At 37.9% G+C, this 13,665-nt stretch overlaps 2 protein-coding genes across 4 annotated transcripts in view; both read right to left on the bottom strand.

Annotated features, from left to right (window-relative positions):
- Window positions 1–349: 349 nt before the first annotated feature.
- LOC110378574 (inner nuclear membrane protein Man1) lies at window positions 350–4,074 on the bottom strand. The gene is made up of 2 exons (XM_021337897.3): window positions 3,929–4,074; window positions 350–3,848 (listed from the first exon to the last, which is right to left on the bottom strand). Exon 2 carries the CDS (start codon window positions 3,838–3,840, stop codon window positions 1,498–1,500), a length of 2,343 nt encoding a protein of 780 aa, XP_021193572.3. The 5' UTR covers window positions 3,841–3,848; window positions 3,929–4,074; the 3' UTR covers window positions 350–1,497.
- A 1,210-nt stretch (window positions 4,075–5,284) lies between these two features.
- The window catches only part of LOC110378578 (fatty-acid amide hydrolase 2-A), a 33,598-nt gene continuing 25,217 nt past the window's right edge, over window positions 5,285–13,665 (bottom strand). For all 3 annotated transcript variants that reach the window (XM_064037353.1, XM_064037355.1, XM_064037354.1), the window contains 9 exons: window positions 13,410–13,635; window positions 12,852–13,069; window positions 10,833–10,944; window positions 8,464–8,639; window positions 7,932–8,054; window positions 7,420–7,521; window positions 7,107–7,274; window positions 6,634–6,813; window positions 5,285–6,291 (listed from right to left, as the gene is read on the bottom strand). In XM_064037353.1, coding sequence (XP_063893423.1) covers window positions 6,202–6,291; window positions 6,634–6,813; window positions 7,107–7,274; window positions 7,420–7,521; window positions 7,932–8,054; window positions 8,464–8,639; window positions 10,833–10,944; window positions 12,852–13,069; window positions 13,410–13,635 — 1,395 coding nt within the window. In that variant the 3' untranslated portion in view covers window positions 5,285–6,201. The remainder of the gene's footprint in view (window positions 6,292–6,633; window positions 6,814–7,106; window positions 7,275–7,419; window positions 7,522–7,931; window positions 8,055–8,463; window positions 8,640–10,832; window positions 10,945–12,851; window positions 13,070–13,409; window positions 13,636–13,665) is intronic.

Below are 13,665 nucleotides of genomic sequence, written 5' to 3'. Positions count from 1 at the left end.
TAGAAGTTCTCAATGTCACACAGCAGCACGGCCACTTATTTCACGAGAATCCTCAGATTCTCAACATTTAGGCAATTATAATCGCGGAGCGGTGTATATTCGACGCAGTGCGAATGGCGGCGGGAAGTTTTTTATATGTCCGTCATCAATACCCTCAATTGTGTTACCTTTTTTATGTAAATAAGCGAAATAATGTTTTAAAATGCGGGAAAAATAAGTTATTTATTTTATTCATTATTTTAAAAATATCTGACTTTTAACAGGCATCGACGCTTTACCACTCATTGGTTTTTACAATATTATTTTGGCACATTCGGTGTGGAGAAAATTGGCAAAAGAAAACAAATAATTACTTATTCAATTTATTAAAAAATGAAAATCAATCCATAAAAATAACTAGACATTAAGAACAGTGAAGTTAGTAGAAATACTTAAGAACAAAATGTCAATTTTATACGAAATTAAACACGCCTAGGTCTCTTCGTTTGTGCTGTCGCATCGAAAACTTAAAAATTATAAGAAAAATAAATCAAATGTGTGTATGCGTCGGATATACCCTATGAAACTTATCCTACTTAAGACGACCATTTTTAAACAATTTGTTCCAAAACATCAGTAAAATTCAGTAACAAATATAAGCCCTTGAAACTTTGTAACTTAAATCAAACAGTAAAATTACATCTGAATGTTGTGATGTCCAATATTTACAATTGAAGTAGCAGATTTAATTTCACGTTCTAAAACTATTGAAAAACAATATTTTCCCTCAAAATCTAAGGCATTTTATGACCAGCACCTTAATAGGAAAATAATCAGATCAGTGACTACACAAAGTCGTACAAAATTTAATTGACAAGTACAAAGGTTTTAAGCTTAACACAGGCTATGGGACACAGCCCACTTGGGATATATTTTTATATAATAATAAAATATAACACAGGTACAATATAATTATTACAATCATTGACGTATTCAGGCAAGACTTTGTACAAACCAAGCATTTTATGACTCTATTTTATCAAAAACATTATTTTGAAGTACCAATGCATTACAACCTAAGATGAAGTTAATGGAAACAACATACAAATGAACATATATTATGCAGAACATTTATTATGAATAAAAAATGTTAGAAAATGAAAGCTGATCAATTTATAGTCAATCTGCACATATTCTTTACAATTAAATCCTACCTACCTATCGTCAAATCAATCCATCAGTTTGTAGACCAGATAAAAATGCAACGAAATCAACTCGAGCTGCAAGACAACTTCCAAAGTTATTTGCAATAAATAAATGAAGCTTACAAGTAAGTCGCGAGACTCGTGTACAGTCAGCCAAGAAGTGTCTATCAGTTTTGATAAAAAATTCTGTGAGATCTAATATTGCTCAGATTCACTTTTCTAACTGAGCATAATGGGAAATCGAGCTTGTTTTCAACAACATTGTTCGGCGACTGTAGCACGCAAGTATAACTCTGTCCGGCGTGGGTGTCGGCTAGTCGTCGCGGCGCGAGTGGCGCTTGGGCGCGAGGAAGGGGCCGGCGCTGGGCGAGGCGGGGAAGCGCTGCATGTAGCGCTCGAGGCGCAGGTACTTGACGGTGATGAGGCGGCCCTCGTACCACCAGCCGTGCAGGCTGCGGTACACCACGCCCGCGTCCGTCGGCGACGCGCACTTCACGTACACGCAGCCCGACGTGCGGTCGATGTCGATGTGCAGGATGTTGCAGTGGCTGTCGCACTTCTCCAGGATGGCGTCCTGTATCTTCACTCGCAGTAATGAATTGTTGTCGTTCTTGTCAAACATGTGTCGTATTTTTAAGCAGGGAGTCGGGGAGACCACCAGGTTGTTGACTGAGCCTTCTTGAGTTTCAAAAGCCTGGCCTTGCCATGATGCACTGCGTTTGGGGCTGCTGTGAGGAGATATCCACCTCCACACGCGGCAATCCTCTCCGTCGACTGACTGCACCTCCATGCGAACCCTGCTCTCGTTCCTCTGTATGAACTTGACGGCGGCGTCCCAGACGGACGCCATTTTCTCCCTGTTTTGTGGCAGGATCAGTGTATCTCTCACATGGTCCACAGATATGTATGGTTCTCCACTATCCTCAGTCTCTTGAGATATCACATCGATAATTTGCTCCACCATAGAATAGATCTCTTCACTTTTCCTTTTCTGATACAGTACATAGTATTTGTAAGCTCTTTGTAGCCCTAAGCCTAGTAAAGTTAGGAGGGCAATTATAATTAGACTGGACCCAGCTGAGTACAATGTGTTGATGAATAAGCATGAGAGGGGTGTTGATGGGTCTGTGAGGGAGATAGCAACAGTGCCCTTGGCTCGTTGTTGGACAATCAAGTCTGTGGCGCTGATGGTAGTGAACTCTGCATCCTTGGTGTACAAGTTGCTCAGTTGAACAACTTTGAGTCCCCAGCGGGGGTTGTTTATCAGCAGCACTTGCAAGTTGTTCAGGTCAGTGCGACACTGGCTGACATCAGATGTCTCAGCCTTAGCACTGGCTATGTCAATAATTTCTCTCTCAGTGAGATAGGGCAGAGAGCCAGGCTGGCCACATTTGTATGCTGCTATTCTAGCTGTCAATTCCGGATGTATGAGTTTTAGTAGACTTTTAGCATAACTGACTTGTTCCTTAGGCACACAGTTAATCCCTGGTCTATTGCCAGGTATGTGCAATTGACAGATTGGTATGACACTGTTCTGATCATCCACCACTGACGTGATGTCGTTTTTCTTAACTATATACATGAAAAATAAGCAAAAAAAAAAAAGTGCAACTAACACAACCAGAGCAAGAGACACAAGATTGTTCTTTAAAAACTTCTTATCAGTAGCAGACTTGTAGTCGCCTATATCAGAACGATTGATTCCAGTTACAAAAGACCTGCGCGGTAACACTGTGCTACCATTGTTTGTGTCTCTGTCTAGGAAAGATGTGCTTCTTGGTGGATCTGACTTGAGTGCAGACAGACGTCTTGTGAAGTTACTTAAGTATGGAGATTCTACCTCATCAATAGTAGAAGTAGACGGCTGATAAGTATTTGTAGAGTAGTTTGAAGTATAGCTAGATGATGGTATAATGGTCGGCCTGTCAGCCAGTGAAGATGTCAAACCTAACCGTGAGCGTATTGAATTGAGATTATCAGAGGAAGACAAAGTGGATGAGTATGAAGATGAGTAGTTGGTAGGTATGATAGATGCTCGAGAGAACACTGATGTCTTGGGGGGACTGATGCCAACACCCACATCCACAGAGGGTAATGTGCTGGAGATGTAGTCGCTCGACCTTGAGTTGCTTCGGAAGGGGCTGGACGTCTTCTTGTCGGCGTCTACATCGCTGTCGGAGCCGGTCTCGTAATCGTCCTGGTCGTTAGCCGCGTACGTGCGCTTGATAGTGCGAGTAGTCACTGTCTCTACCTCTTCGTGTGTTCTCATTGCAGGTTTTTCCTCGTCCGACTCGGAGCCCTTATCAGAGTCTCGTTTCGCGGGAGAACCCTTCTTAGGGGGCGGGCGACGCGTCTTGTTGGCGGCGGGCGGCAACATAGCCCCGCCGGTCGTCGCTCGGCGGCCACGTTTCTCTTTAGCATTCGTAGTTGTGTCTAAATCGGACTCCTCGCCGCTTGAGTAGCGTGCGAGCGACCGCCTTGTGTCAGCTTTGTTATCGACGCTAGTTCGAGGTTTGGTTTTGTTGTCTAATACTAATTTCAACTTTTTCACCAACAACTTTCTTGTGGATGCCGTTATAGGCATTATGGGGAACCCATGCTCGGCTAGTTTCGTCCGCAGCTCCGCATCTGACATTGAGTCGACTTGATCGGCCATTGTGAAGTCTGCAAGCACAATATTACAGGTTATTTACACATGCACTCACTAGAACACTGTTTATGTAACGATATTAGTAATAGTTCACCTTATTTACGAGATATGCACTGAAGAATTACGTCAAATTTATAATAAAATTCACCGGCGCGTCATGTCGCACGCACCGCGAAAGAACGTCGTTATTTAGTGTTGCCACTTAATAATTTTATTTACCCCTTATTTATTTACATTGCGCTACACGTTTCACAATGTTGTGTTATATTATGATGTCATATATCTATTAATAGAACACTACGTCACTGATTGCATCATATTTATATTTGTGGATATAAATATAGGTGATTTTATACGCCCTTCATTAATGCATGAGCATACTCAGGTGGGGAAATGAAACGCTCAATTTTGATCATTTATCTTGATACACAGATTTCTAAATTGTTTTCATAGTTGATCGGATTATTCCTGATCAAATATTATATCGAAGCAACAAAAACCGATTAATTTATTAAAGTTTAAAGTGATTATTAAAGTAGTATGGCAAGTCTAATGTATTGTATTTTCTGAAACTGATTGCGAGAATATCAGCACATACATGATCGGTACATGATTTTCAATACTACAACTTTTAATTACTTAATTAAAATGCACTTATTTCGGTCATTATTTATTTATTCCTTGTAATTTAATAAAATGACTAATCTTCTAAACCACCCGCGAAATTTAAATCTATTACAAACATTTTGCTCTCCTCTCCGAGCCGGTCTGTCTGAACGGACCCTAAACATTCTTTATTATTTGCAACTTCCTTTTCTATGCAAGCAGTTCTGGTATCTAGACCTGCGTTCAGGGGTAAATCTGAATAAACATAATTTTTAATTTATTTACCAATCTTTCAAAGAAGTATCTAGGTAGGCTTGCCCGGGTTAGGCCGCGGCCCCATGGCCAGGACGCGGCGCCGGCCGCCGTGTGACGTAGCACGGTGCCGCCAACGGTGCATCATTCACTACCCATTCAGTCGATATTTCGCTGTTGATGCGCTCTCACGCGCTGGCTGAGTGGGCAATGGATGGCGAACCGTTGGCGGCGCCGTGCTGCGTCACACGGCGGCCGGCGCCGCGCCGTGGACATGGGGCCGCGGCCTAACTGGTTCGAGGAGGTCAGAGGCAGTCGCTCCTCCAAGTAATGCACTGATACCCAGCTGATTCTGTTTAGACTGGAAACCGACCCCAATATAGTAACTATACCAACTGTTGGGAAAAGGCTATTCATGATGTTATTTGTCGAAACGCCAGATAGTTACGTATTTCTTTTGGCGATTTCACTTCGTCTTTACAAGATGAGTGGTTTTTATATATTAATTAATTATTGTCGGTATTTCAACATATCGCCAGTCCACAATTTTCTAGATATTAGTTAACTCATGGAAAAAATAAAATAACGACCCTTCGCACCACTTTATTTATTTGTTTCGCTATAACCAATTAGAATTACAATTGAAAGGGAGTGCGAACCACAACTTATAAATCTACACGAATAATGTACCTAATATTTAGTTCACAACTAAATATTACATTCACAGCGCTTCTAAACAATTATTTAATTTGGAATGCTAATTTATGGTAACGAAATAATTTAAAGCACCCATCACAAATAAATTTTAAACATCCATTACCTCGTATATCCTTGGTAATAAGGCTTAAAACATCTATAATTATCATTTATCAGCATACAAACTGTACAATACTTTATTATAAATAAATTATGAAGTAATTATATTACGTTCCTATACAATTTGACCAATAACAATAATTCAAAAGGTTTGAGTTTTAAACAATCAAATATTGAAATACTGTTAGATTCGGAATCCAGACAAATAAAGATTGGATTTAGATAAATAAAAAACTATACGTTAAACAAATAGTTACACGCAAGTAACCATATTTTAATCATTAATTAATAATTTATTACATTGCAAAGTCTACACAAATTGGGTGCTCGACTATTTTATATCTCTAACAAAAAACAACTCGGCGAGCAACAAAACAATAAATACTCATTGAAGACTTTCTTACAAATAGGGTTATATAAATACCGTTTAACGGGAAAAGGATAGAAAATTTCAATAATCGATTTTACATCAGGTATGTATAACGATTTCAAAAATAGTCAAGTACCCGATTATACATGATCAATTTAATAGTTTACTATCACATACATTTACGTACAAAATAGAATAAAGTAATATGAAAATTTCTATTAAAATCCTATATTATTTTGTTCTGGTATAAAAGTTAAACCACGCCATACATGTGGTTTGCTTAGCTTATCAAAGTATTTGGTATGTTTTACTTAGGTATAACGTTACTGCGGCGGTTTCCATCCACCGAAGCCGATCTCCAGTTGTTTGGCTACTGCTAAACACAGTCTGTCTTGATTTGGAGCTGCTATTACCTGTAACCGTAAAATAATAAATGATAAAATGAGACTCAGTCAATACCCCATTCAGTAGATATTGAACCAACAAAAATGAATAATGAGTAAAAAGTTTTATGAATAAAATTGATGAAGCAACTCGGAAATTAACAGCTAAAATCAAATGGTGACTATGACATGTAAAATCTTTCATCTAAATTATTTCCTTGTGCTGCAAATAAGTGGCCAATTGGACCCTGGTTTCCATTTCATATTTTTTTCAATCAAGTGGAATTTCCATTTTGTAAGTTGGTAATCAGTTAATACTACTAGTTTTATTGGAAGCTACCATGGTACCTAACATGGTAAAACTATGCCTACCTGCACCCCAACAGGCAGTCCTTTATACAGCCCCATGGGTACCGTGGTGGCCGGCATGCCGAGGATGTTGAAGGCCATGGTGTACATGACGCCGGAAGCCTTGAGGAACACCTGGTTGTGGTGATGTGCCTGGCTGATGAATACAGGGTAGATGAACACGCCGTTGTCGCCTAGAACTTTCTGGAAAAAAATCGATATAAAATAAATAATTAACTGTAACTGTTATGGAGAGTAATTATGATAAAACTCTGGTATATATCTCGCTTAACTGAAATACTAGTAACTAATTTCCGAGCCAAGATCTTAACTCGCACGAGCTGCCAAAATTTTGGCAAGAACTATAGTATGTAAACGCAAGTTAGGGTAAGATTAACTTGATGCATGTTTTTACTTAAAAGGTGTATTTTTGTAAAATCTCAATATATTTTATTTCATTTATTGGTAAGTAAATATTGTTATAAGTTATAATTTACCTGCATATGCTCACGTAGTTTATTCGCTTTGCCGTTATAGTAACCTCTTCGAGAATCCGGTATGAACAAGTGACTTCTATTTATAACAGAGAAACTCAGTCCTTGTAATGATCGTGATCCCCCACCGAACATATATTTTATAAGTTCAACGATTAAACTTTTATCACGCTGAAAAGAAAAAAAAACAATAAAAAATCACGCAACACTTGTATTTAAAAAAATACATTTTCCCCGGAAAATGGGAAAAATATTCATTAATTTACTAGCAACATTGTGAAAAAATTTTAATTCCGTTCCGTTTCACATCACTTACTTTCGGATTGGCGGGGTCTTGCAACAGATTGGGAATGTCCTTCATTGAAAAGAATACCGACACCGATATTTCGACTGAGTCTTCTAAATCTTTGAATTTTTCCTGTAAGCAGTAAAATTAGATTGTACATAACATATTTTTATGACACGTATTGATCTTTCTTATTTGTGGTGGTGTTGGTGGAATTATTTATTTGGGGTTCATCACAAATAAATAAGGAAATAAGATAACACATTAGCGATTATAAAATAATCTAAAAATCTGTATTCAGATTTTTAGATATTTATTATATTTTTTTTTGTGTTTGTTTGAACGCGCTAATCTCAGTATCTACAGGTGCGATTTGAAAATTTCGGTCAGTGGGTAGTCTTAATTCTTTCACTATAAGATAAACCATTTATAGATGCCTGAGTGAGCAAAATATTTCCCTCAGGAAGCGGATGAAACGTGAAACTACTACCTGATTACTAGACTAGGCACACCGGATTACATATTATTCATATAATTCTTACCTCACTAACAGTACATCCACAATCTTTCTCGAGGTAAGCGACGGCGTTACGGATGGCGTCGTTGATGCAGCTCTCCACCTTCAGTAGTGCTACCGAGTCCGTCGCCTCGAACATGTAGTGCACCTGGAAGACGAAAGAGGTTGCTTATAAGTGAAAATATACTTAAGCTATAGAATTTAATGTTTGTGGAATACAACAGGATTCATCATCTGTCTAGCTTTTCCCAAATATGTTGGGGTCACTCACATGGAGCTACTGTCTGTCTCCTCTACCCAGTTTAAGACCTTGGTAAGACTGGTTGTCAGACTTTCAGTATTCTAGCTAGAAGTAACATCGGCGAAAGATATTCCCACAGGTTTTATTATGCCTTCCGAAACATGGAAGAACTTGTCATGACAAGATGGTCACCCACGCCAAGCGCTGCTTAACTTTATGATCGATCGATCCGCGCGGCTTTGACTTAGCCACAAGCCTCCCTCTCTATTTAAAAACCTTACATAAAGTCTAATAGTAACAATAAATGAAACTATACCTTAACATCCTTCATATCGACAGGCACATCCAGGTTCAGTTGATTATGTTCTCCCGCCATAATGTTCATCAACAGCTTGAGATCATCAGCTCGCCTGGTCATGGGTCCGACGGTGAGGAACTTGGGGAAGTTCTCGTCGCTGAGGGTCGGGATGTGGCCTTCTATTGAGATTATGCCTGGAAGAGAGTTTGGATATAGTAAGTTTTTTCATGTCGATGTTTTTATGTTATGTGGTTAGGGGCATTATTTTTAAATTATGTGGTTAATGTTTTATTGTGGTCGTAAAACAGCAATTGGTGTTATCTTTTCAGGCTCAAAGAGTTTGGAATTGTTTCGTGGGTAGATACGTAAAAGATTGGAACGATTATTTTGGAGGGCCATTTATGCCAGTGGTGGCATGTATTTCTTAGGTTTTATATATTTTCCAGCACAATTCCCAATTTCTACTTTCTACTTTTAAAGTCAATATTATTTTGGCAGTCGTCATTCATTATGGTCCCTTCTTATTACGGTGTCAAATCGATTAAGTCCGAAACAGCTGGACCGATTTGAAAAATTCGTTGACTGTTAAGAAGCTACACTATTCCCTCATCCGACAGTACATGGAAGAAACCACGAGAAGACGCTAGTAAGTTATAACCCAGCCAGCACAAACCTTTTGAGTAATGTTTGTTTAACAGCAGTCATAGAAGCTAATTGCAGAAAAAAACTACTGTAAATAGCTGATATGGCGCTTACTCAGACGTTATTCAAGCAATTTGGGCACAAAATATACTGCTATTAGCTGTGTAATAGCAACGTAAAATATAAATAATTTTTGAATAATTGTACGACAAGCTGAATATCTTCTACATAAAAAGATTTTGTTCTTTAACACAAGTATTACAGCTCTTTTAGCCAGATGATAAGTGAATGATGAATGAACATATTATAATTGACTGAGTCCTTCAAAGCTCAGATATTCAGATCATACACAGCGTTTAGCTTATTTCAGGTATATTTAGCAAGAAGTTGATCAAATTAAATATTGACAAATCCGAACAGAGTTATACATATTCGTAGTATAATATTTTACCTATCGTAAATTTTACCCTTATTTAGGCTTGATGAAAGAAATTGTAGGTGCGCATGCAACTTTACCGTGTATATATATATATATTTCGTGTAAATTTTTCACGCGCTTCCTGATAAGCCGGGTTTTGAAGAAATAAACAACATTTCTTCTAGTTATGTTTTTTACGTGTAAAATATTTTTTTAGTTTATTTCAATGTAAGGGTTCAAAAATAACCATGTAAAACTTTTTTAAGAATATTATATTTATTTCGTTATTAAACTTGAGTATTTGAGTATAAAATTCCACATCATTATATTTAGGTTATGTTGTTCGATAATGGCGACGCACATTCTGAATAAAATCTGATTGCACAGTGGCTTACCGTCTAATGAATGCATAACAGACCATAAGTGTCCACTTATTAAGTTGTGCTCTGGTTAAAAGTGGACTGCATTAAACATTTTTCGACAACTGTTCTATAATAACACACATGCGTACTGTAAATCAAACAATTAGGATTCAGTCATATAATAATAAAAACCCGATGAATTGAAAACCTCATTCTTTTAGAACTCGGTTAAAATATATTACGATACGAAAAATTACATACTTAATTATAACTTATCATTGTAGTACAGAATTCATAATAGTACGATACAAATAAATAAGCATAGTAGGTACTATATACCTACTACAAACGTGCGATGCATTTTCACATAGTAACCCTACAAAACAATTAGCACTGTCAGCCGGTTAAATGCTGACTAACTTTCCAGAACAGCTCTTCTAGCTTAAAAATGTCTAAGTACTTCTCATGAATACGCAGCAAACTTCTGCATTAGAATCTGTTAATATTGCTTTAACTACAGTTAGCTGCACATGACGGTAATTTCGTACTCAAAGCGTCATAAAGTAGTTACAACAGCCATCTTTATTTCTGTTAAGTTACTATATGCTTTATAACAGAAACAACGCCTATTTTATACAGCAGCTGAATAACTGTCAAGGTGTAGTGTGTAATACAACTAAAAGAAAACAGAATACAGCTTATCCAGTATCATGCTTGATAATGGAATTTTATACCAATGTTATACAAAAGATTACACGAACTCTTGAGTAGCAGGTCTTTTTATGATGATTATTCAGTTTGAAGAAATAAAATCCGCAAATTACTAAACTAGAAAGAAATAACTTTAATACATAATTTGGTAATACACTCAGCTTATATTCATATATAATAAAGCTTAACCCTGCATAGAGTTAAATTCTTGGCCAGTTATCTGACTTGTGTGCTGCCTGGGAATTAACGCTTACCGGGCGTGGGTTTGTGTCCGAAGACCCCGCAGAAGGCGGCGGGGAGGCGGATGGAGCCCGCGATGTCCGACGACACGCTCAGCGCTGACGCAGCACTCGACAACAACGCGGCCTGAAGGAACAAACATATTGGATTTAAAATATATGCTTACTAATATAAAAGTTGAAAAGCAGTTGCGAAGCTGCTGAAAAGAAATAACGTCGTTGAGAGACGTGTGATTGAAAAGTATTTGCGAAGCTGTTGCAAAGAAATAAGAGTAAACATAAGAAACCATTCTCTCAAAGAACGGTACCTACACAACATTTTAACTTTCAAAATCAAAATCAAAAGTCATTTATTGAAACTTGGCTGCAAAACAGCACTTTTCGAACGTCAAAAAAATAAATTTACAAAAGACAGCCCCCAAAACGCCCACCCTCCACCACTTCCTATGTGTTTTTGCTGGGAAGAAGAAGTGGCGCAACAAACTCCCCAGCAACACATGTCTGTCTGTTCGGTTAGAAGAACCTTAAACATTGTTTGATATGTACATTTGTTTACTATTTAATTTCATAATCTTTATTTCATAAACCATTTTCAAGAAAAAGAAATACCGAATCCATATTGATTCATCAGCTTAAGTGTTACGGTGCCACAAACGGCCAGACACACAGCGGTCAAACTTATAACACCCCTTTGTTATTATACATATATTTTATTTCTCACCTGCATTCATTGCACTCAATAATACTAAGAGTAGGTACCTACATCTACACGGTGCAAGTAGCTTGGCCATGTTGAGGCACATGCGCAGGTTACATGCATTTTAAAAAAGTCCAGCGACTGGCGCATGTACCAAAGCAAAATACCCACCCATGTCCTCTTGTCACTTGCGCATGTGAACTTGCTAAAGCTACATGCAACGTGTAGACGCACCCTTAAATAAACTCCTAAATGACCACATATCAAAGGACCTTAACCCATCGTACTCCACAAAGACGTAACGTACAAACATGAAGTCATTATTGACGACAATCGCTTGCGCAACACAAACAAACTCGCCACTCAGCGTGTGCTTAATAATACTCATGTAAAGTATACGTTTGTGAAGTGACTTTGAGAAGGGCTGGCAGTTGTGAAGATGAGTCTGCGAGAATTTTTGGAGAATTGATTTATCATCGTTGAACTTTCGCTTTACACACCACTATCCTATACATATAAATACAATTTTAGCAATTTGAGTCGCAGACTGCGTAATGTAATGTAAAACAACAAAAAAATATGAAACTGATTTCAATAATATACCTAAAACTTTCTCCTAACATTTACTTTTTAAAAATGGTTATGTTGATTCCTAATTATTTTTACACACGCCAAGGTTTTTATTTTTAATTTGGAGACATCCAAAATTATGCTAGTTTTCACATATCCTACCGCTCAGATTCTACAGTGTAGAATCTACAGCTACACCATGCTAGTCTAATCTCAGTCTACGTTACTCTCTACTGACTTCGACAAAATCGTAAACTATCATTTAGCCAAATATTATGGGAGTATCACGTCATTGCTAAAAGTATAAGCACCATAACTTTATAATCACGACAAACATTAGCCGGCCGGTTATGAAGGTATTAATTACCCATGATGTTATTGTGCCTGTATAAGTTTTGCTATGTGATAAAAGTAAAACCTTTATTAAAGTAAGTAATATTTTATGTCCTGTTATAAAATCCTAGTTCTTAGAAGTAATAGGTACTTAATGTTCTGTTATATTATCCGGATAAAGTGTCTGGTCTTCAGGACAGTGTTCAACTAATTAATAAGATGGTGCACGTCAAAATTGTAAGACATTGTAAATCATTTATTTTTCCTAACTTTATCAAATGAGGCAAAAGCTATTTAAACATAATATTTAAAAAAATCAGAAAACCTCAAAAATATGCAAAAGGTGAACATGCTAATCGTTTCTTAATTCGGAATCGACTTCCAAAAGAAATGGTATCTACACCAAAAATTTCCATATCACAAAAATTCCTCACCTCGCCCCCCGAAGATCCTCCAGGCGTCCTATTCAAGCAATACGGATTATTCGTCGTCCCCCGCAGCAAGTTAGTGGTCTCCCATCCAAGACACAACTCGGGGGTGTTGGAGACCAGCAGTGGGATGGCTCCGGCTTTCTTCACGAGGCTCACGACACCCCCGTCCGTGGTCGCTCGACGGCCCGCATTTTCTAGGCAGCCTACTGAGTTTGATAGCCCTGAAATAGAAGGTGTAGAATGGTAAGTGTTATTTTTGGTAGTTTTAGAGCTATTTAATGTTGATTGAACTAATATGAATTGATTGAGAAATTGAAAACAGCCGAAGTATATAGCTAAGTACGTTGTAACGATTTGGTGTAATAAAATGTTTTGTTTAAGAAAGACTTCGTAATCATTTTGATTTTTCATCAAATAAGTTATTTTTGGGAGCTTTTCTATTTTTAAATTATGTACGGAAAGCCATATAGATAAATACTGAAGACAGTAGCATCATCAAACAGCTAAAATCCTGCTATAGCCGACCGCCAAAAATACTCAATACCGCACTGCAATACTCACCAGCAAGAGAACAGCTCTCCTTAACCGTAAACGGTACTCCAAGCAACGGCTTATCCTTCACCAGGTCTTCAAAGGTGCCATTCTTCTTCGCTTCCTCGATCTGTCGGTCAACAGCCTTAGCATCTTCTGTGGCAGCCCGGTACCTTTCATCGACGACCGCATTGATGTAAGGGTTCACTTCTTTGACGCGTTCTATGTAGATCGTCACTAGTTTCTCGCTCGTTATCTGTGGGAAAGTGTACAATGGTCAGCAGAA

This window comes from Helicoverpa armigera, chromosome 12, assembly GCF_030705265.1.
Source record: "Helicoverpa armigera isolate CAAS_96S chromosome 12, ASM3070526v1, whole genome shotgun sequence".
Classification (NCBI taxonomy): Eukaryota; Metazoa; Arthropoda; class Insecta; order Lepidoptera; family Noctuidae; genus Helicoverpa; species Helicoverpa armigera.
This window is presented reverse-complemented; position numbering and strand designations above follow the sequence as displayed.